General features: G+C 38.3%; 1 protein-coding gene across 28 annotated transcripts in view; it reads right to left on the bottom strand.

Annotated features, from left to right (window-relative positions):
* The window catches only part of NRXN1 (neurexin 1), a gene marked incomplete at its 5' end in the record, with an annotated part of 676,782 nt that overhangs the window by 208,961 nt on the left and 439,940 nt on the right, over positions 1–27,881 (bottom strand). For all 28 annotated transcript variants that reach the window (XM_080615047.1, XM_080615057.1, XM_080615070.1 and 25 more), the window contains one exon: positions 4,926–5,107. In XM_080615047.1, the coding sequence (XP_080471173.1) occupies positions 4,926–5,107 (182 nt within the window). The remainder of the gene's footprint in view (positions 1–4,925; positions 5,108–27,881) is intronic.

Genomic DNA, 27,881 nt, shown 5'->3' with positions numbered 1-27,881 from the left:
CATTAACTTTGTTTTAAACCATGAGAATTTGGAACCAAAGCTGACAAAAACTCTCAAAAGCTTTCCATTTATTTCTATCCAAATCTTCCTCATGGAAAAAGTTTCAAACGAAAAACGCCTTTCTTACAGTATGTATTTTAACCGATGCAGTACATAAATAAATTGAGACAAAGAGCTCAAACTGAATTTATTCATGATCCAAACCCTAATTTTCTGTAAAACATACAACATTTTCTCTCCTATGACTGTTCACTTTAGTCATTAGCTGTAACTGAAGGCTTCACAAACACACTAAGAAAATCTAAATACAATACTGATTAATCTATCATGCCAGTAATGCTGCATCTTCAGAGTATTACGGGCTAATTGTACTACACCTTGCATATATTGATATTATCTTTCCCTAATCATACCATACATTTTCAGGTAACATGTTACCACATCTTTTAAAATAGTTTTCGATGCTTCCCCATCACAGTATTATTCTTACTGGTTTACCTTTCCCCTATAATATATTTTCCTAATAACATTAAAGAGAACGAAACAAAAATATCTACCACAATCTACCCTGTGTTTCATTTCTTTGTTTTTATCTTTACTATATCATGTATAATGGTAGGATTGCCACTCTTCTCTTGCTGGAATTACAGGGTGGTTTCCCCCAGCTTCCCCCAGAACAGGGTTAGGACAACATTCAAAATGCTGTCACATCTGCCTTATTCCCTGTTTTAAACCTTAGGATGTTTGTTCTCAGAATGATCTTCACCACTTCACCTCCTTCAACACTTCCATATCCGTAAATAAGCTTAATCAGTAATTTCTTGCCCTGCTTGAGACAACAGAAGTGCCCAGTTTAGCTCAAGTGGCTGGTGTCCCATAGCTGTAAGATCTGAAATGCTCCTCTGGCTTTATCCCCCATATAAACTTCTCATACTCAATTCTACAATCAGCTGTAACCATAAAAAAACCCACACTGCTTTTGTGCTCCAAAAGTATTTTGGGTTTAAAACAAATGACACAACCAAGGAAGACACAGAAACTGCTAACTGTTTCCATCAGGCATACAAACAGTTACATTTTGTTATAGTTTAAAGCCTTTCATTTTAACAATTAAAGATAAAAACATGGCATAACTTATACCTAAAACAATTGTTAAATATGGTTGAAGTGTTATTGATGGAAATCTATCCTTCTTGTCTTCATTACTAGAGCAAATACTACTTGTGCCACACAGGAGAATGCCAGTTTCCTATGCTACTTTCAGTTAGCATGCTTAATTTTCAGAGCAATTTTACAGTATTTCTCAGCCCTCTGAGGCAATATCTTTGTCCTCACTATAGAAAATCTCGAAACTCAAGAAAGCAAAAGCACAGTGCCTGTGGAAGGTGATGACATACATACTTTTCTGCCTAATGGCTTGGGAGAAGAAGGTGGGAAGAGGAGCAGAGACAGCAACAGGAATCACTGACAGAATTACCTAAAGGCTTTGGAAACCCATGAAAAAGCTAAGCACAGAAGTGCACACGCTGATCAACTGAACACTGTGTGAATAAACTGTCCTCCTTTTTCCTTTTGACATGGAGGTGGATATGGACCATGCCAAGAAAAGGGAAAAAAAAGGAGGATTATAATAACTCTTAGAGTTCTCTTTCCTTTTAACAGTCACCAGGAGAAGGAAGCAGCAGTAGACTTTCAGGCATGGTATCTATTTTCTCCTGAACTAGGTCTCCCAGCAGTCTCAGACTGCACAGGAGACCACATCCATAACAGAAGTCAAGTGACTGCCATGAAAACTAAGCATTGCATCTCTGGATGACTAAATCATATTAACACCCCTTTCTTGAAGCACAGGGATGCATATGTTTCATACACAGAACCAGTACTTTATATTTAGAGTGTTACAGTGCAGGTGGAGTTTTACAGCAACCTATCTTGGAATTTAAAATATTTGCACTGGCACTGTTAGGTATCTGGTAGCAACACAGATTACACAAGTTTTAAAATGTTTTCATATTAACAATGGTTACTTGGGGAGGTTAAATGATTAGTTTAAATAAATGTGTTCCTAACCTAACACTAAAGCTGTGATTCAGATGATCAAGTAGCAATTTTCAAAATCAGAATTTGTTACGAGCTTGATTTCATTATTAGGTTTACATCATCTTTAAGTAAACAGAATAATAAAGAGGGCAAGCACACACTGAAGTACTGTAATCAAACTCGTAATTTCCTCTTCCATTTCTAGAACGCAGAAGGTTAAGAGCAAGCTACTTCACAGCTCTGTTCTGAAACATCCCAAATAAGCACCCTCCCCAACATGCAAGGGGGGACTACCATTTACATTTTTTTAATTCAAAGCAATAGTTCTAAACTTTCTTTGCCATCATTCTGCTGAAAAGACACTTAAAACCTATCCTTACGCACCTGCCTGAAATGTTGCAACTGTGTGATTAACGACCTCCTGGGTAAAATGAAAGCTCAGTATCAAAAGAACCAGTTTCTATCATGCCGTAAAACTGAATCCCAGCATAATGAAAGCACACCTGTTACAACACAGGTAAGTTATCCATGCACAGTGCATCTCAGTGTACACAGGCATCTACTGCTCATGCATATTCGTTACACAAAACTGGTGACTGGGTGTATGCAAAGGAACATGAAGACCCTTCCCTCCTTCACATTTTTTCACCTTCCACTATTCACTTTTGCATGTTTCTGGTTACTTAGTACATACAACATTCTTAGTGGCACCTTAACAACAGTGCAGGAAGGAAGTTTTGAATGACACAACCCTCCTACCACTTCTATTACAGCAAGTTTAATGCAGTAGCTGCCAGTATTGAAAAACTGCAATCCAGTAAACTATTTTCAAATATATGTACAGGCTACTCTGTTTCTATGTTCTTTTTCATTTTTATCACTGCGATGTTTCACAACATCTTGCTGTGCTAAAACACATCTCGGGTAAAGTTCTCAGAAGTGCCCACAGTTCCACCAACTTTAGTAAGATACATGTCCTTTGGTATCATGAGTGCTTATGAAAATACTGCCCTTCAACTTTCTTTCAAATGCTATCCTTATTTGAAAAAGATTCTGAGATATGATATACCAGCTGTTATCCAAGCTTTACCTAATGCTGATGACCCTTAAAAAAAGTCCTTACCAGACATCTTAGGATTTCAGGCCAATCCCTTAGTGTCTTCACTCTAGAGAGAGACTACACTGAAGCAGCTCTCAGAAGTTCCAGTCTTGTTCCAGTGAAATTTCTGCACAGTTATCACGGAGTTTGCTCTGAAGCAGAGCAGGCTCCAAGGAAGTCCCTGAAGTCTCTTGAAAGGGCAACAGGAGGAGGCCAGGATCTCCTCACAGAGCATGACTGCTCTGTTGCTGCTTTCACAGAAATTTCAGAAGACCAATAAAGTAGAACTTATTATTTTCCCCATCCCTATTAAGCTGGTAGTGTTTCTCATCATAGAAAACTCAATAACTCTTTCATTTTTAGTTTCTACATCATGGGTATTAGAAAGGTATTTGGGAAAGATAAACTAAAATAAAATAAACACAAGCAGGCAATAATTTTTGATCTCCAACTCCATTACTGAACCCAATGGTGGTTTTAAAATGGAAAAATCAAGGCTAGGCAAAAGATTACAGGAATATTACAGTTTTGATAGAGTTCATGTATAGTAAAACTACAAGAAAAACATTCCTTATTAAGTTAATGAAAAATAAAACACTGTAAGAAGAAAGCAACACTGTTGATCTCAGTGGGTGATTCTGGTCTCAGATTGCAAAGAAATGGGCAAATGATAACAAGACACCTGATGTGGCTTTGGAAATCCTCTTCAGCAACACAATACTTGCCTTGAAAAACGCAGCCTCTCAGTTTTTCTGGCACCTGGGAGAAGTTACTTTGTTTGCATTTTTAAATTAAGCTTCTGCAACACGAGCCAGCCATTTTCTCTGTGTGTTTCAACGTAAGAGAAAGGTATAGGCAACCTCTGGATTTTATTTAAGGCCTTTTTTCTTCGTTTATTTACCCAAGCCAGAAAAATACAAAAATCACCTTGGTCCACAATGCAAGAGTGCCCTTCCAGGAATAAGGAGCCTGGGAAGACTGAATACCATAATTCCCTCAAATTCCGAAAATTACCACTGCTGAATCACAGTGAATGATAGCTGCTTTCTGAGGGTAAAAGTGTAATTGGCTGTAGATCAATAAGTAATTTTATTCAAAAGGAACTCTTCTGTTCCTGAAAGTACAGAGATTCTTAAATAAAAATCAAACTAAGACATTAAGAAAGTTGCGACTAATCTAAGCAAAATTTTATACTGCCCTAGTTACGTTTATCTCAACTGATTATTTATTTATGTTGCCATAAAAATCCAGATGCTTTCGATTTTGATTGCTAGTTATTTGCTTTAAGGCAGCTGAAATTACATTTTCAGACTTCCTAGCTTGACAATCTTGCTTTTTGCTTAAGATTTATCATCACAAAGGAATGGTGTATTCAGAGTATTAACAGTAAGCACCGTCAACTGTGATACACCGTAATTCCACCACTGGATTCCAGATTAGATCCTCCAGGATTAATGCACCTTCCTCTGACATTGCTAAATCCTGTTTTATGTAATTAGATTGCAGTAAACTGCTGTATCTATACAGGTATGATTTTTTATTGTACTGTAACTGTACATGATATGATTTTTAACTGAACAGCCATAAAAAGTAGCACTGCATAAATGCCTGAGACCCTTTACAGTAGTGTATGCTATAAACCATTATCATTTAGCTCACCATTGACCCTGAAAGGTTCATTAACAAACCACTGTATTTACATTAAAATAAAATACATTTTAAAAAATACAAATATAAGAGCAATCAAGACAAGAGGAAATATCAGGCGTGTGGAAATAATACTTACGATATGCAGCTCTAAATAATCTCCAAGCCCAGTAGAACTGTCCACTCGTACCAACACAGCTTCTTTCTGCACAGTACTAAACCCTATTGCCAGTCTGTCTGCACGAGTGCTTGGCCGATCATTAGGAGGCCACGTGTAAGTGATCTGTCCACCACCTTTGCTAAAGATGTATGTTGTTCCCGCTGTAAAACAGGAATAAATATCATCAGCTCACTTGCACCAATGCAAACCAACACTCTACAAAAATCAGGATGTTCTCATATAGCAAATAGATTCATAGAAACAAACGAGACTATATTTCAACATTTAGGGGCCTTTATCTCTGAAAATTCCGCAGTAAGCACAATATTAGTGGTTTTTATATACTGCAATCAACACAAAATATACCAATTGCAGTGCCTCAAAATACCCTAGCTCTGATTCAGAAATGCGTATCTATTCAAGACAGTTCTTAAGCATATGCTTGAAGAACACGTTTCTGTGATGTGCAGAACAGGGATGAGTTGAACCAAATGCTTTCCCAAATCGGGGCCTCTGCAGAGAAGAAATCAAGTACTTCCAGTTATCTCCTGACAGACAAAAAATGCAGCTCCTTACACAATGAAAATGATATGCAGTATATGATAGATCACTGTGCCCAGCAAAGCAAGGCTGTAACAAATACATTCAGATAAGACTACTATGGATCTGAGGTTTATCAGCTTGTGACAGATGGGGATAACAAATGGAAACATACTTTACTTGTCATGTCGGGACAGAAAGAGATTAGTCTACCATCTAAGTAAGTAATGGCTTATTTGCATAATGCTCAATGTATAACTCGCAAGAGTGGAAATCTTTATATGCTATATCCAGTGTGCACTTACAAAACCTATAATGTGTTTTAAACAAGTGTTGCAATCTAAAACCACTTAGCACTCAGGTGCTTAATTTCATCACCAGCATATTTCCTCTGCACTAAAATATCAGCATATCTGGACATTTTCCATTTAAAACTTAAGAGCCTAACAACAGCATCTAGCAGGTAGACGGTACATGCAGTTTCATCTTTCATTTGTAAGGTCACTACAAGCTGTCCACTTCTTTTCTATGAAGATAAGTCAAAGCTTAGGGAGATGTCAGTGCATTGTAAATACAGATGCTTGATCTTACTAGCTGTTTTAAGCTGGCTCATTCTGTGGCTACTCTCAATTTTATTAGATGCAATTCAGTTTATTCCACCCAATACTCTCACTACACACTTCCCATATTCATGTAAGGAGATAATACGTAACAACATACTTGTAATTTTCCTACTTTCTTTCAAGATTGACCAAAAATGCCATGAGGATCTAAAATTCCTGGAACATGTCAACTTTCAAAGCCAAAACCAAGAAGGGCTGTACAGTTACACCACTCCTCCAACTTCCAGATCGAAATCTTACTTTACTGCTGAACACGACTGCTTTGCATCAGTCTCAAAGCAAAAAGGTCACCTGGTCTTTTTGAAAAGATATCCTGCATTTACTCCTAACATCAGTTTTCCTTTATGGAATTATGTACCTAACCATTAGTTTTTTCCAGTACAATCAATCTGTAATATTTTATGCACTGTGCATAGCACTTAAAAAATGGTGAAGCTCATTTTATATCAACACACTTGCAGGTTTGCACTGTGCTTCAAATAGATCTCTTGGCTTTTCTCTAGATGGCAAAATACCAACCTGCATGTGTTTTAGGAAAACCTGTCAACTCTCTTTAGCAAAGGCACACACAGTAACATCTGATATCTAAGGTTTCACTTACACTCCAAGTGAAATCAGGACTTACTGTCATTCCAAAGAGTTGGTAAAGATAGGGGCTGTGCCTTAAAAAAGCTTGATAATGAACATGATCAAATTGTGTCTGGTTTAGGAATATGTGTGACAAAAACGCCGGTCGTAGTACATCCCAGAACAAAGACACATGAGACAGGTAATATCACTCTTAATGGTCCCAGAGTTCTCCTACTTGCTGCTTGTGTTGACTTCAAATCCTGAGCTAGTTGAGGAGTGAGTTTGGACCTTCCTACAGTACATTTAACATTGGTGTCTGCAGTGAAAGGATTTATTCTGTGTTGATGAAAAACTGAGGGTGTGATCCAAAGCTCATTAAAAACAGTGTCAGCCTTTCTGTTGACTTCATAAAATACTGTGTCAGGTCATGAATGAGGTTTTTATAAGTAACAAAAATGAGAAGGCTAAGAAAAAACAACTCCTTACACCTCAATGTCACAGATGAAACTGTTTGAATAGTACATAAGATTTAAGTGGGAGTGAATAATTCTCCTTTTCTTGGTTGTAACAGATGTGTTTATCCAATATAGAAGACAAAGAAAAAGCCTGCTGAGCCATGGTGGAGTCATATTGAATACAATGACCCAGAAATAAGTCTCCAGATCTGAACAATGAGAAACTCAGTTGTTCTTATTCAGAGTGAACCTCTGACACAGTTTTTTGTTAAATACTACCCTTCAAATAAACAAATGAAGAGCAATTTGTTCCGTACTGCTGCTGCATTGAAGCCAAGGTCAATGTCAGTAGGGCTGGATAAATCCAGTTGTAATTCTTAAACTACGTAGAGTCAACATCAAAGTTAAAAAACTTATCTTTCACCTATGATAATATGTGGCTTATGGTTTTCATGGCAAAGCTTTCCCTTCTTCGTAACTGACCATTTTGTAGCTCTTCAAACTAACGGCATGCCTGGTAGTAGCCTAATGAATCCACGTTGATGAATACAGCTCTGCCTCTGTCTAAGCTGTACAGGGAGTCACGTTCTTTGAATTTCCTGTATTAATTATGAAAAAAATGGGTCGGAAGCCATTTGAGAATAGATCCTCTTGTGTTTGTATTTCAAGGAAGACAAATACAATAATGTAAAATTTATTAATCTGGGCTTGATCTCAGCTTATAGTCCAACCTCCCATTAACTATTAAAAGCAAGAAACAGAGTAGTTGTTTGAAACCACCCTGCTCGCTGTCAATCTTGGATATATTAACAACAGAGGAAGCCTAATTCACATGCTCCATAAAGGCTTTTATGCTCCCTGACAAACCTTATAACATCTCTGCCGTTCTTTCAGAACACTGTCACTAAAAACCAGTCATTCTCCTTCTTTCTCTTAGCTTATGGCACTGTGCTGTTTGGAGTTTATCATCTCAAGAGACTTGAAAGCAGAATTAGAATGTCAAGAATAGCAATGCCATCAGCACAGTACTTGTAAGTAGGCAACTTTGTAACACGCCAGTTCTATCTCTCAGCCACAGAATTTACTGCATAATTCTTTACACGTCCATGCATCTACACAATGTTTAGGAAAAATGTCCATATAGCTCTTTGAAATTCCTAACCATAAAAGCGTAGTTCCTATTGTAACAAACTGCCAGTGGTCAAGATACAGTAATGTTTTTTAATGGTCTGGGTCCCTCAAGTCCTACTTGTTTGTAAAATTCATCTTTATGAAATAGAGCATTCATTTTAGCACAGCCTGGCAGCAACTCAAGGACATCTGCTTACCTATACAGTATTAAGCAGATAAATATTTTGTTTAGTACCCATTTACTGTATCTATTACTGTGTATGACTGCAAAGCTTTTCAATATTTATTGCTCTGAAGTCACATTTGATGCAGTTTAATAGTTCGCTCAAATCAACAACAAATCAACAGCTTTCCACCTTCCTCGTGTTCATCCCCATTTTGTGTTCATGGTATACTGCGCTAGTGTACATAATTCCATTTTTCCCACATAATGTTAGTAACCTTAATGTTTATTTCCAACATTCACATCAGGTTTCGGATGCTGATTAAGTGAAAGCAATAGTTTGATTGAGCTCTGAACCCCAGTGAACTGTGATTCTATCCCACTCTGTAGCTGAAAAACTTAAGACTGAAGCCTATAAACGACAATAATGAAAACTATCAGCTGCTCTTTCATTAACAGTAAAGCAATTTTTAACTATTACAAAAAACCATGAAGGGTAAGCACTGCTGGTTATAATGAGAAATTATCCAACAACGTGATTTCTTTCTTCTGGATATTATCAGTACTTTACTTCAGTCTGGGCTAGAATGTGAATCCTCTTATTCCCACTGGTAATTGATTACTTGCATTTATAAACCTGCTGAATCCAGTGAGACTATCTGTGCAGGCTACTACTAATTATGAAGAGTGAAGAAGTTTCAATATTAATATATATATACACACACATTTCCCAAACATCTGTATGGAGGAACTAATCACACTTCAGGGCAGCATATAGATCTCAATTAATACTTCTTGTTATGTTTTCATCTATGTATTTTTATCCTGCACAAGCTAAAGTTCCAGAAAAGTACACAACATTTCCATATGTAGATTTGTATAGATTTTCTAAGGTAAAGGAAAAGGAATGCTTCAAGTCTGAAGCATGATATCTTGCGGGGGGGAGACAGAGGGGACAGTGTCTAAATGATCAGTTTGGTGGATGAAAAAACAACTCTTCCACATGTTTCTTCTTAGACTTGATGTGTTATTTATACAGAACAAAGAATATACATGCCACAGGGTTGAGGTGAGGAGGGAATGGCCATTAGGGTTAACCATGGGAAGAAGATGCGAAGAGCTGCTGGAAGACGCATTTCAAACTAAGTATCAGATTCAACTACTTCCTGAAGGCATCCTAGTATGCTCTCTCCCACTAATCTGGGCAGGAGCCTGAATATGGATTGTAACTGCTTTGCTGCAACAACAACATGAGGCTTCTCTTAAGTACAGTCTATTTAACAGCAGAAGAGGTGCACTGGATAGGGAAGAGATTTTCAAATAGATAATTGCCTGTAGCGCTCAAAAAAGCTTGAGCCACAGGGGTAAGAATGGAGAATGATGTCTCATTTTCTGGCCAGGTTCCTCTTACATTCACAGATAATAGGGTATAGGAATGTTTTTATGATGTTCCTTTTGAACATCACAAAGCTGAGTTTGACCACACTCAGCTTGGAAAACCTTAAAGGGTCATAGTTTTCCTGGAAATTGAGTGCCACTCAAAACAATTTCTGGGGCTAGCCAGCATGTACCATGCCAGTACATTTGTCAACTGTAAGATCACAAACTGCATAGCACAATTCCCTAGTACTAAGATTACTACATTCATTGATCTCATTCTACCAGAGTAACTGTAAGACTCACTGACCAAACCAGCATCGACAAAGACTGCTGCTGTTGGCTTTTGTTATCACTATCTTCATTAATTAATTATATAATCTTTCCACGTCAGGTAAAGATGCTAATGGAATAAAGAGAATGGAAAATGCCTATCTGCTTACTGTCAGCCTCCTGTGGCACCCACCTTCCACTATGCTACAGCTAAGCTCTAAAATTCAATGTTTCTGTTAAAGAGACTGAAGCCACATCATGTTTACAGTGGCTGCTGCTAGCTGAACCTCCAAACTTCCAACACTGTGTCTAATACTATTGAGGCATCTGTAATCTCTGCGTATATTAATGCTGTACTGATGGTGATCTAGAACTGGAACCTGTTTCATCACACAGGACATGTCTTAAAAGTTGTGGTCAAGAGGCTAGCTTCACCCAGACAGTAACTAGATGAACATGACGTCAACCAGATCAACCAGTAGCCAAAATGATTCATTAAAATAAGCCAACAAAGCAGTATCTCCAGTATATAAAAGATGCTGACACAGAAATGCCTTCGCCTTGTTGCTGCTGTCTGCTACCTCTACCAACCAGTCAATGCCAGTATTAAATAGGCAGAGATAAGACACAGCCTCCTACATTCCTTTATAAACAGAAACTGTGATATGGAGTTAGTATTAATTCAAACACAACCTTATATTGTATTGTAGAAATCCTCTTCCCAAGCCACTATAGAGACTCTGATTTGCTTTATCAGACCCAACAAGGCTTTTCATCACACTACCTTCAAGTTTTCAGAGATATATAAAACAGTGCTGTGCATGGTTTATGATATTCAGCTATCCCCAAGAGCTGTCTCCAGGTAAAGGTCTATGTGATAATAGAACAACAGTCTCGAGTCAAGCTGAGCCTCCTGGCCTTTGCAATGACATTTATTGCAGATCCAAGGCAGTAACACAGAAGCTTTTTCCTCATTTTTTGTCCACAGACCACTGAGGAAAGAGTTGCTTTAGGTAGCTTAACCAGCTCGGCACCATGCTCTTCCTCCACAAACACAAAGGCATGTGCACACCAACCGAAAAACAAACCAACCAAGAAAACCAGGAAACCACTCCTTTCTTACTTCTCCTTTCCTCCAGTCTATGGCAACAGTATGTGCACAATACCATGACCTGGTAAATGCTTTGTAAGTGGCACAACAACATTCTCACTCATCTAAAATGACCCGTAGGGTCTTCCCAGAATTTGACTTTCTGGCAACAGGCTCTTAATTAAAAGGAGTGCTCAACCTGGGATTGATCACTAGCTCAACTGATAAATGTGCACCTATACCTTTGGCTTCAAACATTCAGACTGAAGCATGGTCTGGTTTCAGTTAATTCTCATCTTTTTTTCTGAGAACTCCATGGAATATGGTTCGTGGTATTCTCCATTGAATCACAGAATGGTTTGGATTGGAAGGGATCCTAAAGGTCATCTAGTTCCCTGACATGGGCAGGGACACCTTCCACTAGACCAGTGGAAGCCCCATCCAACCTGGTCTTGAGAACTAGGTCATGTCATATCTTTCCCAGAAATGCAAGAAAGAAATGCTTTTTCCACGTGGGAAGATGGCCAAACTTATTTAAGACCCTTTAAATGTTAAAGGTGCTATACAAACACAAACGCTCCTTGTTTCTCTCTTTGTGCTTTATAGCTCATGGTTTGTATTTTACACTGCACACCATAATGGGGGGGGGGGGGGGGGGGAGGGAGGGAAGGGGAGGAAATACTCCATTCCAGTTCCAATTGCTCTTGTTATTTTAATTCCTAAGTTTCAAATGTGAAGTCTTATTTTTAGAAATTTCTGCTGTGAAGGATAAACTTATGGAGCTACACAACATACCCACTGTCCTTGCTCATCCTCCAATAGCTTTTTAATCCAATTCAAGTTCTGCCAAATTTGAGAGAGGGGTAGACAGCAATTTCAAACAAAATTCACTCTTAGCAGTTTAATGAAAATCTGTGACTGTGAAAAAGAGAAATCTGTAGAGCTCAACTATTATATTTTGCTGTTTGGCACTTGGTTATTGCTGAATATTGGTGGGCCAGGCAATACACTCACTGTACTATGCTGGCCAGACAATGGTGCCACACATTTGAAGTGTCATCAGGAGCTCTGGGAAGACAGAGGAACAGAAGCTGTTGGATTTTTACAGCAAGAGAGAGCAACATTTGCAAACAAGGCACCATTACATTAAAAAAAACCAGGGTTCATTATTTTTGCTGCTTTTAGAATAAATGTTCAAATTGAAGTCAAAATATCTTATTTATCTACAATGAGAGTATCTAGCTCTACTAATTTCAAAAGGATCACTAAGGGACAAACAACTAAAACTTATGAGTGATGATGGCTCAACGGATGTGTACACCTATACGGAACAACTCTTATGCAGCTCAGTATCAGCATTACAAGTTAGCATAATTCTTACCATCATAAATGACACGGTTAAAATGAGTTTCACAGAATTTAAAGATTTTTTCATCTGGAGTGATTCTAATATCTTCACTCAAACCAAGTAGCACCTACACCTCGAATGACCCCATTCATTTAGATCAGATCACTTAACTGGAGTAAAGTACTACTCAGTTCGAGTAGGCACATCAAACTAAGAGCTTTCAATCTTGTTTAACATGAATATAATTTTGAGAAGGACCTTAGCTAAGGAAGAACTAGCTGAAAGGCCTCCTAAGAGCATGTAGAAATTAGAGTTTCTGTTCATCTGACTTATTAACAAAACACGCGTTGATGTACTAAATGCCAACAGACTTGGTATTTAAGCACTGATTCTGTAAAATTACTCTGATTAGCTTTGAAAAGTCCACAGAAATAAAATCTGGGGTTTGTGGATCTCATTATCATGTCCATTTTTACAAAAACTATGATTTATTTTATTAAAGGGTTCAGTCTTTCTAACACAAATCTGACACAGACTGGTAAAAGAGAATTATTGTTCTTCTCCAGAATCTCTCAGTTTAAAATTTCCACTGGCTGCCTATTACCTATCCTTTCCCAGCATGGATGGCTGTTCAAAATGAATTTAGAACTTTTCTGCATGAAATGTAAGTCAAGTAATTCCCATTATTGACTTGCACCTTTAGGTAATATAGGTGGTTACAAAATTACATCTTTCTGAAATCAAAGCTGCTTTAAGTGTCATAATGCAGTCAACATGAAACATTTTAATCCATTATAACTCTACTAAAGGTAACAAGGATACAACATGTCTGCTTCTGAAAGCTTGCCAAAAGTCAGATGGAAAAGAAGTCAAACATCTATAAATAAGGGAAAGTTTTATTCTTCCTCCAACCTTGTAAAGTTATAGTTAAACTTCTTAAGCAGTGTCTAGAGAAGTGGAAATCACATTGTTGAGAAACATACATGAGAAGACAATGAGATGAAAAACACTCCCAAGCAGATAGGAATGAAAAGGCATTATGAGACTGAAATTAATAAACTCAAGTACTCTTGAAGACAATAGGACTCTTCTGGTCCCCACATTCCATACATTAGGAAATGTCAAGGCCCTATACTTCAATTTAACAACTGCTACATTAAATTCCATTAAAATGAACAGACTGCACATGCAGTGATTTGCTTCTTACAGCTTATTAGTTGTGCCAGCATATAAAAGGAATGCAGTTAAGGGGCTAGTTAGTTGAAGGGATTTCTAACAGGATGCAGAAACTAGGACATGAGCTCAAATACTACGCAGGTTGATAGAGACCAAATGTTGTTACCATCTGTTGGTGGCCTATGTGAAATCATTCAGTGGTTCCAGTCCAGGGACCTTACAAACTCAACAGATACCTGGCAAAAGTTAGGAATTCCATAAGCCAAGTAACTTGAGATGTTAAGAGTTTCCAAGCTTGCTCAACTGTGAGTCCCGTAAGCTGAAGACATCAGGATCTTAACATCTCCCGCAGAAGTAGCTCTGCACAGATGTCCATAAAGACCAAAAAACAGTGGTGGGAAATCCAAAACTAAATTTTCTCTGTATAGGTCCGTCAAAAGACAATGTACTTTTCAAAGAAACAGTATAATAATTTTTAAAAGTCATTATTTCATGCAAAACAGTGCCTGAAGTTATGTTTTTAGTCAAGCACCCTCAGTGGTATCCTGATTCTCATAAGAGGTGCAGCATTTCCAGCAATCTTTAAAAAACAAACCCCTGTTCTATAATGAAGATGCAAACATTTGAAATAACTCGCATTAAGTAATTTAATTATGTTAATACACGCAGAAGTTTGGCTGCAAATGTTTAGGATGCTTCCAGGTTAAAGCCTTTATTTCTTATTGGCTTCCTTACTAACACAATACTCCAGTTATCCAATCTTGCATTAACTTAGTTATTTTTATGTGACATTTATATTACCTTCCTTGCTAAATTGTGGATCTCATAATTTCATCTTGAAAAATCCTGAACTACTTAGAGAGCTCTCTAAAGTAGTAAAAACTGGTCCTACAAGAAATGCATAACATGGTGAAAATAAAAGAACTGCTAACTGAAAGCCTGTTAAATTCACAGAAAACTAATAAAAGCACAAGGGTGTCAGATGCTGGACTAAACTAAGATGCTACTATTACTTGCAGCAGAAAGATAGTCCTGGCAACACTGCAACTTAGAGAGTTTGCTGTGATGGAACCTCTTTTAAAAATAGCAACTTGTATTATGGACAAGATGCAGTGAAGTTTAACATTGCTTGTTTGCAAAGGTAGTGAAGAGTAAGAAGTTCTGTGGCATACATGCTCTCCTACTGATTACTCAATTACTAACAGTTAGCAGGCAAACTAGCGTGGTAGCATTTCTGAATACTTTCAAGTAGACATACATGAGCTATAGCTGCAGAAAAACAGAAAGAGCATAGTTTCTTGGAGATGTGGCATCCTGAAATGCAAACCCAGCAACTGTTCTTCTAACAGAAATGAACTGAAACAAAAGTTATTAAATCTTTGGAAAAATACAGAGCTTAAACCTCCCTGAAGCACATGAATCCACCACTGAAGCAGCTGTTAGGTTGCTAGAGGCGTCTCAGAGGCAGACCTGGCAAAGGGAAGAACTGATGAGCAGGCTACATATTAACTGCAGTCTGCTAGCACTGAATTGTCTTTCTAACTCCAAGCATGAGTAAGCCCAAAAATTCACTTTATTTCATTTTATTTGATATGCAGAGTAATAACTGATTTTAAAAAGCCTCACATTTTCAAACCAAAGCTAGTCCTCACCAGCACTACATGTCCTCAAACTTCAGAGGTGCATCAGGTAAAAAAAATACACTGTAAATAGATCTAGTTGGTGGGCTCAAGGGAAGCCTAAAAATAAGAACCAGCAAGCAGCTATACGAATTATACTCTATCTGGAAAGATTTCCTAGTCATTATCATAAAGATTGATTCTGGGACATCAATGTTTACTTATATTATCAAATCTGCACATGAAACAAATATTGTTTAATAGGGGTACACAGATCCAGATGTATTTGAATCTTTAAGGTTATTAGACCATTATAATAACAGCTAACAGAGGCCAGCCAGGTTGGGCCAATTCACTTCCTTCCTACTTTTTTCTGTTCTACAACGTAACAGATTCCCAATTGTGGTCTGGCACAAAAATGCTACATGCCTTGTGATTATGATAATTGCTATCATTCTTCTTTGGAAAGTCCTTATGCTGTTGTTTGCAAGCAACAATTCACCGCCAGCTTCAGAGAATAAAAAGCTGCAGTGAAAAATACACTTCTTTTTCTTTTCACTGCTTTACATAGTTGAGTAACTACTGGGCATGGTTTAACCACTGGATTCCACAACGGTGTTTGGAGAGAACCTGACAAAACAGTTTTGGAGGGTAAGCTATTCATTCATCCCAGCAGGGACTAACTCAGGCATCAACTCTGACACTCCATATGCCAGTACTATTAGCTATGACTTAGCTCACCCATGTATGCAAGAAAGGTGAGCAGTTCACTGCTCTCCAACATTAATCCAGCCTAATTAGAGCAGAGATTTTGTGTAAGCCCAAAGGTCTGGCTGGAGGAAATTATGATTGCTTTTTACTTCCTGAAGTGAAGATCAGTCTTCAGTAGTTTGAGAAGCCTTATTTTAGTACAGCACTCTATAGTAACATACAAAATAATGTTAAGAACCCTTCAAAACTGTAATACCAATGCATGTGGAAAATCATTCTGTGCAGAAATGTGCTCAGGGATAATGCATTTTTAAATAAGTATTCATCTCAGTTTGTTAAAAAAAAACCCAACACCACAAAGCAGAACATCTCCCAAGAAAGGAAGGAAAAAACAATGGCTCAAATACACTAAAAACCACCTGTACAGAATCAGCTACTAACCTGGAGGTTTTGAGGGCTGCTGCATTTCCTTCCCAGATTCGCATAAAGCATGTTTCTAAAAACCCTTCTACATCTCACACAAAGATTAAACCCATTGAAGACACCCAAATATTAAACTAGTGATTGTATGCTATTTGCCTTGAAATCTGTTAAATTAAATTTTACAAGTCATAAGGGAAGGAGGGCTCTCTGCCTGTCTTATAAATGTTCATCTAATGAACACGAATCAGAAATTAAGATTCGTTATTTGTATCTAGACGGTTTTGTTCATATCCCGTTTAGTTCTCAAAAGACGCTACGTACTCCTTGCTCACACATGCTGGAGTCTCAATAAGATGGTTACTGAATGAAAGGCTGGTCTTGTGATGATTTTGCCAGCATTTCCAATAACAATGCAACCTATACACTGCAGTAAAAGAAGAGAGTAGTATTTTTGGAATACTCAACTGTTCTAAAGTGCATTGTGAATATTAACATATTCCAGTGAATTAGTTTGCACTCATTATCATAAGCAATTACTTACTGTTTAGATGCTACTGATATTAAATTGGCAAGCAAGTTTCAAGAACTAATACATAACATAAAAAGCTTTTCAACATTCTAACCATATGAAAAGACAAATGTTTCTAGTAACACAGTCCCTTATAGATAGATGTCTCTCTGTGCATAAAAAATATGTGTATCTCTTTCTATCTGATACCTCTTCTTCAGTAGCAAGTGGATAACTACCTGAGGCTCTGTGACAAGCTCTTTCTAAACTCTGTTTTGATGTTGTGGAGTAAATCACAAATACCTCAGGCCAAATGCGACACTAACATCTCATTCACGCTGAAAGAGAAACTGTTTTCATGCTCATTTTTGAAAATCATAGTTTAGAAAATACATCGAAGTGAAGTGAAGTTCTTTGCTCTCAAAGTTATTATTTGTTTCTGGTATAACACTGCCAGATAGCAAGGGTAAATCAACACTCATGTTCTCAAGATACAGGTAGGAACAGAACAAAGTATGGAGGATCTGTCCTGCTTTCGGCAGTAACAAAAACCTGAGCCTATTTCTCTTAACTCCAAGCATGCAGTAATCCCAAATGAAATAACCAAAGTCATCTCAAAATAAAAACCCAAGTGAGAAAAGAACCAGGCCTCCTTTTCTGAAGGACACTTAGTGAACATTACAGAGACGTTCTTAACATGGTCTTCAGCTTAACCACAGAGAAGGTGCAGATCCTGTATCATAAGCCAAAGAACCCACAGAGCTTTGTGAGGAGTCTAAAACAATGAGAACAATTTGCTTTGTTGCTTAATTTATATCTTGGCCCCAAGCTTCAAGTGAATTAGGCCCCAGCTGAGAAACACAGCATGCCTTTTTGGCTTATATGACACCATTCCTCGTTTTGCTCCACACAAGAGTGGAGTCAGTGGCAGAGGCATCCCGGAGCATGTCCAAGGACTGAGGTCAAATGTGGGAATCTGGAACAGGCTCTTCCTTCCTCTGAGCCAGCCCATACTGCTGAGGAGCAAAGAACATGCACCCAATGTCCTATCTGCCAGCAAGTGCCTCAAAGTTGGCCTTCTGGATACAGAATAGACACACTAATCCTTATGCTCGTGGTGAGCAGAAAGACCTCAGTACACTCAAGTGGAATTTCAGATGCACGCGTCAGTTAGTAATACACTCACAGATCCAGTTTTGGTGGAATTAAGCATCTATTTAAATTGCAACCCACTGATTGAGTGTATAAGACAATAAACTACTTGCGTGGGTATTGTGCCTACCTACCTGTTTATACAAAACTGCCATTAATGCAACCATGAACCTTAACGGGGACCTTGGGAATCCAATGTACCAGAAACAAGCCACAGTAGTTTAAGTAATTCCCAGAACACGTTTCTAAAAATGTAACTTGTGATCTCAGGTCTCAATCTTTCAAGCTACGTTTCAGTCTGGAACCAATCACTATAACCATCTTATCTCATAAACTACACAATGTGTAACAGAAACACTAATGCACCCTTCACTCCAGGGGCACAGTGATCCCTGTCTGCCATGCCCAATTACGCACTCTTGTATTATCAGGTTGGAAATACCTTGACAAAAACAAGCATCATTTTTTAAAAAATCATTGATTTGGTTCTTGAACATCTTTTGCCCTGTTCAAAGCTGAAGCACTTTCTGCACCTTTCTTGTTACTACCTTTAAAACCAAGCATTTCTAAATGTATTTATGTTTTTGAATCAAGCTTTCCAATTAGCCTTCTGAAGTTAAACTGTTTGACTTTCACAGTTAAAAATGATGTGTGCCTTGGTCTTTGAAACAAAGTAATGAAGTTCACATCTGATTAGCAAACCCCATTTTTTATTCTTGTTGACCTTGAACAGAGACAAACGTTCAGCAACTGTTTGTAATGAGACTGCTTCAGATAAAGTGATATCCTCAGAGCAGGGCTTTAATCACTCCGTATTTCCCCTTTCATCAGTCTTTCACCATCTCTTGTTTCCAGCTTAATATGCAAGAGTTCTGACAAACTGGTGGTTTTCTAAGGATGTGGTGGAAACCAGGAGCAACTCTCAGAGCTATAGGACATGCCTCCAAACAGCTCTCCCTCTTCTCTTGCGAAAAAAAATACATGACCTTACAGCTGATGTTCAATATCAGTGTCCTTAAGCTACTAACTCCTCATACACTGAAGTAACGGAAACTTCAAATTACCTTTTGATAAATAAAAGATGATGTATAACAGCATATGAGGGGAAAAAAAAAAATCACAAATCCCAAAAGAGCAATTTCTACATTTTTCTGGAGAAATACAGACTCATCTACACCTAGAATCTTGGCTCACCATAAAATTTAGCTATAGGATTCTAAAACTACAACTGTAATGAAAAACACAAGACTATTTCCTTTAACTGCTATTAATTCCTATTAAACCCCACTGATGTCTGTAGACCCAACCTTTACTTTTTCATATCTGAATGATACAGAATCTCAGCCATGATGAAAAACGTCATTTGTTTTATGAGCAAGAATCCCCCCTAAAGTCTTATAATCTTACAATATCAAAACCGAAAAGAATTCAAACTTTCACTATGAAAAAAGCAGACTTTTGGATTAACAACTGAAATGAAAATTTACATATGTGACCCCAAAATACCCTAAAGGCTCCTTAAAAAATAAAGAGGAGGTCCTGATATGTAAATGTAAATAACAAGGCATTTTTATGTTCCATGGCAGTTTGCTTTTCAGCATCTCACAAATAAACTACTGTCCTCACCATTGCCAGGACAGAAACAACAGTACAATTAACAGGAAGGCTAGACCTGATTCTCTGCCATGTCAAAAAGTGATTTTGGGACCTGATGCTTTTTAACCAACTTAAATCTTGTGTGACCTTATCCTCAAAGCCTAGGTAAGAGCAGTTCCATGCACCAATCAGGTGTGGGTTTAAGGGAAAGCAGAGGGTATACACGTGCCACAAATAAGTGAAAGGATACAGAAAAAGCTTTGGATTAGATTACACTACATCTCTTCAACAGCATCACCAACAGAACTGAATGCAACACTTGCAAAAGAGTTGGAAGAGGACACAAGATTTACCTTCCCTTCTAAGACAGGACAACTAAGGAAGAAAGATGATGAAGAAATTAAAGTTGCTCTGTGAGCCCTTTTATGCTCATGTAGCACATCTGAAAAAGATGTTAGACGTAAAAGAACCAGTCTTGTTCTAATTGCTGTGCTGGTGGGCGGAAAAGTCTCCTATTGTAACATGGTATCTCAATCTGATAAACCTGACATAATTGCGAAGCACAACCAGATCACAAGCAAATCCTCTGAATGCATGTTGAACAAGCCTGGATCCCCCAAAGCCCAGCCTATGTTACCCCAGGTATATTATAACCTCTTTCCTAGGGCAGCATCAATGTCCAAGAGACCTTGTGGCACACTGCTTCAGGAAGCTGTGGCTGCTGAACTAATCTCTTCCTCCCCTGGACCAGCCCAGATGGCCTTGTCTGAGAGCTGTGGACTTGCCATGGGACTGAACCTACAGCCCTGAAGAGCACTCTTCTCTCAACATGTCAGGGAGCACTTAAACTGTGGATGTTTCATCTGGGATTAAACTCATAAGACAAAAGTGATGAAGAAAGAGTCAAAGTCACAAAACTGAAGATAAACAGAATCCACGAAGTACTGTAGAGTAATGCAAACACAAATGATTGTCAGCTTCTACAAAACCCACCTAATTAGAGCTGTTATCAAAAGGAAGGTCATGTTAAATGGTACTAAGCACACCCTGTACTTACACTGATATTCACGTTAATGTTCATCAAAGCGATTCCTGTTTTAAAAGGGATGATTACTTAATACCATTATCAGTCTCAGCCTCAATATATTATGCTGTCACTACTACGCAGAAACCTCCAGCTTCAGAAAAAGATTCATTATCTCAAGTGCAGAGCTGTGTATCTCAGAGAAAATACAGTTTCTGCACAGAAAAGAACATACCGTTTGAACAAGGCACTGTGCCTCTGAGTTCTCCCTCCAGTTTAGGTGACAACCTGGATCCTACATCAATAACTCAATTTATTAATTCTGGGCAACATAAAGTAAATTGTTTTCTGTAGCAATTTGTACTGATGGATAAGTGCTACTGAGGAACCACCTTCTTTACAGAAGACATTTTAGCTGTCACATTGCATGTAACAATGGTTCCCCTTGCTTCTTTACAAGTTGGCAGTCTTAAAGCACTTTCAAAAGAAGCTAAATTGGTATGTTTTCCTCATTTTCTTCTGTGCAACATTTTGTAAGGGAATAAAGTGTCATTTCATCTGAAAAGATACTCTATACTATCATAATTTGGGATTTTTTACCTCAATGTATTTCATTTATTTATTTACACTCAAGACAGATAATAAAAGAACAAGCAGCCTGACCTTTGGAAGCCTATCAGAAAGCCCAACTCTGAAACTACAACCACTAGTGCGACCTTATTCCCTATATTCAGCAGCTAACAATCACACACAGTGAGAGAGAAAAATGCAACTCTGTAGAAAACTGGTCTTGGTCAGGTAACACAGCCTGTTCTCAAAGCACCTGAAGACATATGCTTTGTGAACCCTTTCAGACCTTCTGGAACCCACCAGCTGAATTCCAGTGACGCCCTGCAAGCAGCAGCTCCCAGTTTTGCCTGAAGAGATTTATACACATTTCTGTAGCTCTCTCTGTGTCATCTCATATTCAATATCATAGAATCATAGAATGGTTTGGGCTAAAAGGGCCCTTAAAGCTCATCTAGCTCCAAACCTCTGTCACAGGCAGGGACACCTTCCACAAGACCAGGTTGCTCCAAGCACTGCCCAACCTGGCTTTGAACACTGCCAGCAATGGGCCAGCCACAGCTTCTCTGGGCACCCTGTGCCAGGGCCTCAGCACCCTCACAGGGAAGAATTTCTTTCTTATATCTAACCTAAATCTCCATATCATCTGCCTTTCTGTGCGCACCATAACATTTGCTCATCCATAATCCATACCCAATTTGCACACTGGGTGCGCATATAGCTGGTAGGAGGTAGTTTGAGGGTATGGTTCCACACATGGAGAACACAAGACTCTGCAGTCCTTACCCCAAAAAACATTGAACACCAGGGTAACTTGTTCACAACAGCACACTCACTGCAGCAAGTGGACTGCATTATAGGCCAAAGGTTTGCTTCCAACAGATTTCAAACACACAACAACCAGTCCAAGGTCAAGCTTACCAAAAGCAGATACTGCAGCAGTAATAGACATGCTGGAAAGTTAAAGAAACAACTGGATATAAATGTAGAGAAAATCTATCATGACTGCTGTTAATTCTCTATCAATAATCCTACACTCCAAGCAAAATATAAGCAGCATATGTCAATCATGCTCAGAGAAACAGAAATCACCAATATATTTTTCCAGCCCTTTTCTATACTGCATGAGTAGTGGCTTGGTTTTCATTGAGGCAAATATACAGTGCAGTGTTCTATGCCATGCAATATGCTATATCACTCAGAGGGCACACTGTTGATTTTATTGATTCTGTTTTCACACTACTGTAACCCCATTAATGTCAGCAGAGCAACTGGAAATTGCAAAGGGATTCTCAACCGACAGACTCTGATATTTCTAATTTTCTAATGTAGACAGCTAGCTTTATTTCTGTTTTTTCATTTGACTTCTCCTTTCTAATAAACCCACTGCTGTGGGACACCTACTCAGTGGTCTGCTATTAAAAAAGGGACAGAATTCAGTCCATTAGAGTTATTTATTAGTAGCATTAGGATTTTACAACATGATAGCATAATCTGTCCTTTGCCTGAAGTAAACACTCTTAAAGAAAAGTCCATAGGGAGAGCAAAACTGAAGCATTTTTAAAGTGGTGAATACTAATCAGATATATAGCTGGAGGAAAAAATAATGTTACAACAGGAAGACAGAGCAAGCAGACCAAGCGACAGGAATGGTACCGAGGAATCAAAATATGACAGTGGCATATACTCTGGAGAGGAAGGTGGAGGAGAAGAAATCAAGGACAAACTGGAAGGAGGAAAACATGATTGTCTCTAACACGAGACGGAGAGGAAAATGAGGACAGAAAGGTGAACATTTTGATACTTGCACTAAAATCAGCACACTGAGAAAGGCGAGCCAGAGGTTTCACAGGTGGAGGCTCCAGGCTCTGTTACAGTCCACGAAGAGACTAACAGGACTAAAAACTACCATTCAGGTTGTAATGATTCATTTGTTGGAGGATACCTAGAGTTTATCACCACACCTCTGCTTGAACAGGTACAACCCTTCCTGTAATCTTCTAGATCTTTAGTCTGTGGTTTTTCTATGTCTGTACTGCTTTCGGTACCATCAGGGTCTTGCCCACAGAAATGTTAACTAAACTCAGGGCTTCAAGATAAATACTTGCTAATAATGCAGCTAGGCATTAATTGAGCACAAAAGAAGAACTGCAGCATAAAATGCACAATAACACTACCTATCTGGATTATGTGAGATAATAGTCTCATAAATTGTGACTGTGGGAAAAATGATCAACACTGACTCATTCTTAATAGGCCTTTTACAAGGTCAGTCATAGAGGATTAGGAAAAAAATAGGCTCTACGGCCTCTACTTGTTTAGAAGCCAGGTTTTCAATTTAGTACATTGTAAGGCAGATTTTGCAATGTCCAGGAAAAACAAACAAACAAAAAGCCACCCTGTACACATAGAAAAGTTAAGAAATCTTCTCATTTCTTCCTACTTGTATTTTATTAAGTTATGATGATGGAGGTAAAGGTATTTGTACTGAGCCCAGGGATTGTTTCTTTTCTCACTAACACCTAAATAAATTAGGAATAACTCATCTGAGAACAACTGAAGTGAAGCACTGTAACACTGGAACAGGGATTGTCTCTGGAGCTGTGAAAATGGAAGCACCACTTGGAAGAGTTTGTACATCCTGTGCTAGCCCCACAGAGCGAACATAGATACAACAAAGTGAAGCTCATACAACCTTCTCTCTTAGAGGGAAGGTCTGGAAATTCATCTCCTAGAGTTGCATCACCCTATATATTTATCCTATCTTTCCTAAAAAGATAACTGGCAATAGAAAGAGTCCCTTCTCAGAGATGCCTGCCTGCCTGTGGCTAGCTTAGACACAATACTTAAAGTTTAGATGCTTGTCCTAGATGTGTCCCTACTACCTCAGTAAATCACAGTGCTATTTGCAGCTTGTTAAAAAGCACTTAAGAACACTGCCAACCAGTTCAGTTGAATAGAAGGGCTGATTTTCTGTACTAACGCAGGTGGGGGAGGAGGAACTGCTCAGAGGACAATAAGCAGCAAAGCAGAAGCTTCCGAATTGTTAATAAAATTATTATAAAAAATTATAACATATGATAAGTGATTATTCAGGCTTCATTAACAGATCATCAGATCCGGACAGGCACTAAGAACAGAGAAGCTGTAAAAGGAGACACAAGAAAGACTTGCTTTGCACCAGCCCAGAGCTTTCACAATATGAAGCTTACCATTAATTTTGTAACGTTGGATTTTTCACTGAGAACTAGTTCTTTCACAGCAGTTTCTAAGATTCAGTAGCTCTGATTCATTTGGAAGCATTTTTCCCTTCCTTTCAGTCCATACATAGGCAACAGACAGCACAGTAAGCATGCTGCTAATCAATCTCATCCTCCAACGACATCAATCTTGGATTTGTATCAATCCATTTTTAGCTAACCTAAATCACTGCTTCAACAACAGAGCCAGAAGATAAATATATGAGGAGTGAGGTGGTATAGAAGACTTCCTTCTAGACCTGGAGGAAATCCAGAACAAATGTCCAGCAGGACAGAATAACAGATAGAAAAAAGCTTGCTAGTAACAAACAAAGAACAACTGAAGGAAAATGTCTTTGGGTAATCAAAGCAAATTCTCATATTGCCCCAGTTTCAAAGAAGAGAGAATGCCACTTGAGACAATTTTCCATTGAGCACAATCCTATTAAAATCAATGACAACTATTACTGAAGGAGAACCAAACTCTGAGTTTCCTAAATGGGAGCATGCCATATGACTCATACGTGCATAGGAAAACAGAAAACAGTGGCTAGCTTCAGGCATGAGTTGGGCATCAAAGTTAAATGCTTCATTCAGGATCACAGGTTTCTTAAACAGGCTGAAGAAGAAACTTCACTCTGCATGGAAGGTTGTTTAGAGCACCTAAATTTGGAACCTACATCTGTCCAGCAAATACGTAAGGGACTTCAAAGCCCTGAATTAAACCTAAACATTATAGCTCCAAAGTTAAGACAGTGTGAGTACTGCCAAGATATTCACAGACCCAGCGCCACTGTCCCTGGCGTGAAAAGTGGAACTGCTGTGGATGCTCTACTCCCATGATCTTGCTTATTCCTATTCGATCAGATTATAAATTTCACATAGCATATTAAGAATTGAATGTCCACCTGTTAAGAAGGACTAATAAAGTGATTCTTAATTTTCAATAGGAATAAAACATTTTCAGCAGCAGTTAGCACTCAATTGAAGTACATCTCTGAACTGTCTTCCTCTTTGCAGTTGTATAAGCAAGCCAATAGCAATGATGAATGACTGCAGACAAGTAGCCTACATAGTCAGCGCCTTCTGAGTTGCTGCTCTTGTATGTGTTTACCATAAACAGAAAAGAAAAATCAAGAGAAGAGCCTGTGGGAGAAACAAAATATGGGAAAGTGCAGTGCTGGAGAATGTGTACTATGCTTCATCAGCGTGTGTCTAACACAGACAGAATCAAAGAGATACCCAGTACAACCTAAGAACAGAGCGGGAAGGGAGAACCTGAAGGCATTCCTTGAAACAGTATGCAAAGCAAAGTTAATTACTGTGAGTTTCAATAGTAGAAAGAAAGAGTATTTCAAAGCCTAACAAGATACATTGGATGCTACCTGTGGGGTGTTACGAGATGCAAATATTGAACAAAGCATCAAGAGTGAGGATTCTGAATTACCAAACCAAAATAAGAGAATAGGAACACCTAATTAAATTAAACAAGTGGAATAGGTGCAGGGGAAGAATTGGAAAGTATGGAAAGCAAAGGAGAAAAGAACTAAAAAAAGTTGTTAGCTAGCAAGATGAAAGCCAGATAGAGAGCTAGAAGTTAAAAAATAAAAACATTACAGAAGCTGTATCTATGGCAACACCGAAGTAGAAATTAGTAAACATTTTTTTCCACATTTGAAGTCTGAAGGTTGAAAGAAAATCAAGCCAAGTTGCCAGCTATTTTTCTGTGGTCTGCATTATAGAAAACATGTCAAGAGGCAGAAAAGAGACTATCAATCAGGTCAGAAGAAGTGAAACAAAACATCCTCCTTGCTTTCCTAATGAGTGTCACATTTCGGTCCTTGTTTTTTAAACACAAGATGTTAATAAATTATTTTTTGCTCCCTAAGAAACAGACATCTGGCTGATTTGGGGGAATCAATTTGATTTAAAAGAATGCATTTTGTATGAAATTATGTCAATTATTTAAAAAAACCCCAAATTTAACTAATCTGAAGAATATAACCATCTGTTTTCCTTGATTGCCTTTTCTCACTAAATAAATATCAGAATCAAACATTTTTATTTGTACACTGTCAAATTTGGTCTTTATATATATTCCTAAAACTTGTTAGCTACATGTACATTAATTACTAACATAATTTGTAATCACTTATAAAATGCTACAATGTTTTCCACTAGAGCTTGGCTTCTCTAATGTACTGCGCAGCTCATATTCCTGGTTTCCTCTAAGCAGTTATCACTCCTATTTAAAAAGCAAAGCTTGATTTTTCATTGCTTTGTCCTCTGTTCAGTCATTTATACATGAGCAAGTGGGTGTGAAGTGCTGGCAGATGTGTCAGGCTATGTTACACTGCTTCTAACAACTATACCAGGAGAAAGGCCCTGGATACTTAACCTCACCACTTCTGTTTCACCAATTAGACAGTAATGCTCAAGACGCCTGTTTAACCAAAGGAATGGACTTGGAAGCTGGCTGTCAAGCATGTATGTTAACAGAAGAACTCTGTAATGGGATTTTCAATCTATCAATTGAAAAAAAAAAGATCAGGTGGAACTTAAGAAGAAATGGTGCAAAATATTGGTGAACTGAAAATGTGACAATTTGAGACAAAAAAAAAATCATGCATGTAGAGACAGGACAAGGGGGAATGGCTTTAAACTGAAAGAGGGAAGATTCAGATCAGGCACTAGGGAGAAGTTCTTCTCTGTGAGGGTGCTGAGGCCCTGGCACAGGTTGCTCAGAGAAGCTGTGGCTGCGCCACCCCTGGCAGTGTTCAAGGCCAGGCTGGATGAGGCTTGGAGCAACCTGGTCTAGTGGAAGGTGTCCCTGCCCATGGCAGGGGGTTGGAACTGGATGGGCTTTAAGGTCCCCTCCAACCCAAACCATTCTATGAGTCTATGATTCTATGTCCCAGGCTTTGAAAACTCTTGATTCATATCTTAGGCATCACTATAATTTTAATATGTTTCTGAAGTAAGTTTCATAAAATATCTATTTAAATTTAAAAATGAAGCACTACCTCACTTGGAGAACATTATTCAAAGGAACAATCTGACAACCCGAAACTTCCCTGCACGATGAAGCACGTATCATGTGTATACTCTGTGCATAAATTACACTCCTGGGTGCATCAGGAGATCCCACATTGGATAATTCTGTTGTCCACTGTTCGAAGTGCTCTTCTCCACTTCAGTTAACAAACATGCATCCAATGCAATAATGACACTGATGCTGATTTGAGAGCACAGGACTCAGCATTTCCAGTACAGTATTTTTAAATCTGCCTATAGTAGCCCTAAAAAACGTCTCAAGATATTGCACATATACAGAAAATGTGTTCAAACAT

Source organism: Psittacula echo (genome assembly GCF_963264785.1).
Source record: "Psittacula echo genome assembly, chromosome: 4".
Lineage (NCBI taxonomy): Eukaryota > Metazoa > Chordata > Aves > Psittaciformes > Psittacidae > Psittacula > Psittacula echo.
This window is presented reverse-complemented; position numbering and strand designations above follow the sequence as displayed.